The 733-nt window shown below is 43.0% G+C and overlaps 1 protein-coding gene across 1 annotated transcript; it reads left to right on the top strand.

Annotated features, from left to right (window-relative positions):
• Positions 1-309, top strand: PHALS_06227 (WD40/YVTN repeat-like-containing domain; the record flags this gene model as incomplete). The annotated part of the gene is made up of 1 exon (XM_024719476.1): positions 1-309. The coding sequence occupies one exon, from the start codon at positions 1-3 to the stop codon at positions 307-309; it is 309 nt and encodes a 102-aa protein (XP_024584771.1).
• Between the last annotated feature and the right edge of the window lie 424 nt (positions 310-733).

The raw sequence follows: 733 nt of genomic DNA, 5'->3' as shown, positions 1-733 counted from the left end.
ATGACGTTGCAATCGAACGGCACCCTGGATGTCATTAACTCGCAAACAATGCAGGGTGGTAAACCTGCTTATGCTGCACTCAGCTTCAAGGAAGACTTCATTTCGGTGGCCAATTACGCCGGCAGCATCTCCTTATTCCCGCTTGAACTAGATGGCTCTGTCGGAGCTCTAGAACTAAAGTCCTACATGTCTGGAGCTAAAGAGTACGGAGTTAAATATTGCGTCAAACGGCGATGGCCCTTCAGTGTGACAGATATATTGTTATTCCGCAATTACGATTATGAAGCCTGTGCATATTATGAGTACTAATCAAAAAATATAACTTTTAAAACGACAACAGTAATCGGATCGATTTAAACAGCAAGTTTTAGAACTCTCCAACATAAAGGCTGACGGCTTCTTTGATCTTGTATGAGTTACCAGTGTAGGTCAAGGCTCCGGTATCACTGTTAACTGAGAATACATACATGTCATTTGAGTCCGCATTTGCCACAATCAGCCAATTTTGATAGATCGTAAAAGCTCGAGGTGTCACACCACGTGAGCTTTCCCAGTCAAGAGCCTTTAAAGTGCCATCTGCAGTAATTTTGTACGTGACAATTGAATTGTGACCGCGGTTTGACACATACAGAAAATTTCCGTTACTCGATATGTGAATATCAGCAGCAGTGTTGGTGTCGGTAAACCCAGCAGGTAGCGTCGTAATATTTTGGATGGCTGTGCTCAGTAATAC

This window comes from Plasmopara halstedii (genome assembly GCF_900000015.1).
Source record: "Plasmopara halstedii genome assembly, contig: Scaffold_2956, whole genome shotgun sequence".
In the NCBI taxonomy this organism is placed as follows: domain Eukaryota; phylum Oomycota; class Peronosporomycetes; order Peronosporales; family Peronosporaceae; genus Plasmopara; species Plasmopara halstedii.
The sequence above is the reverse complement of the archived record's forward strand: the minus strand, read 5'-3'. Positions and strand labels throughout refer to the sequence as shown.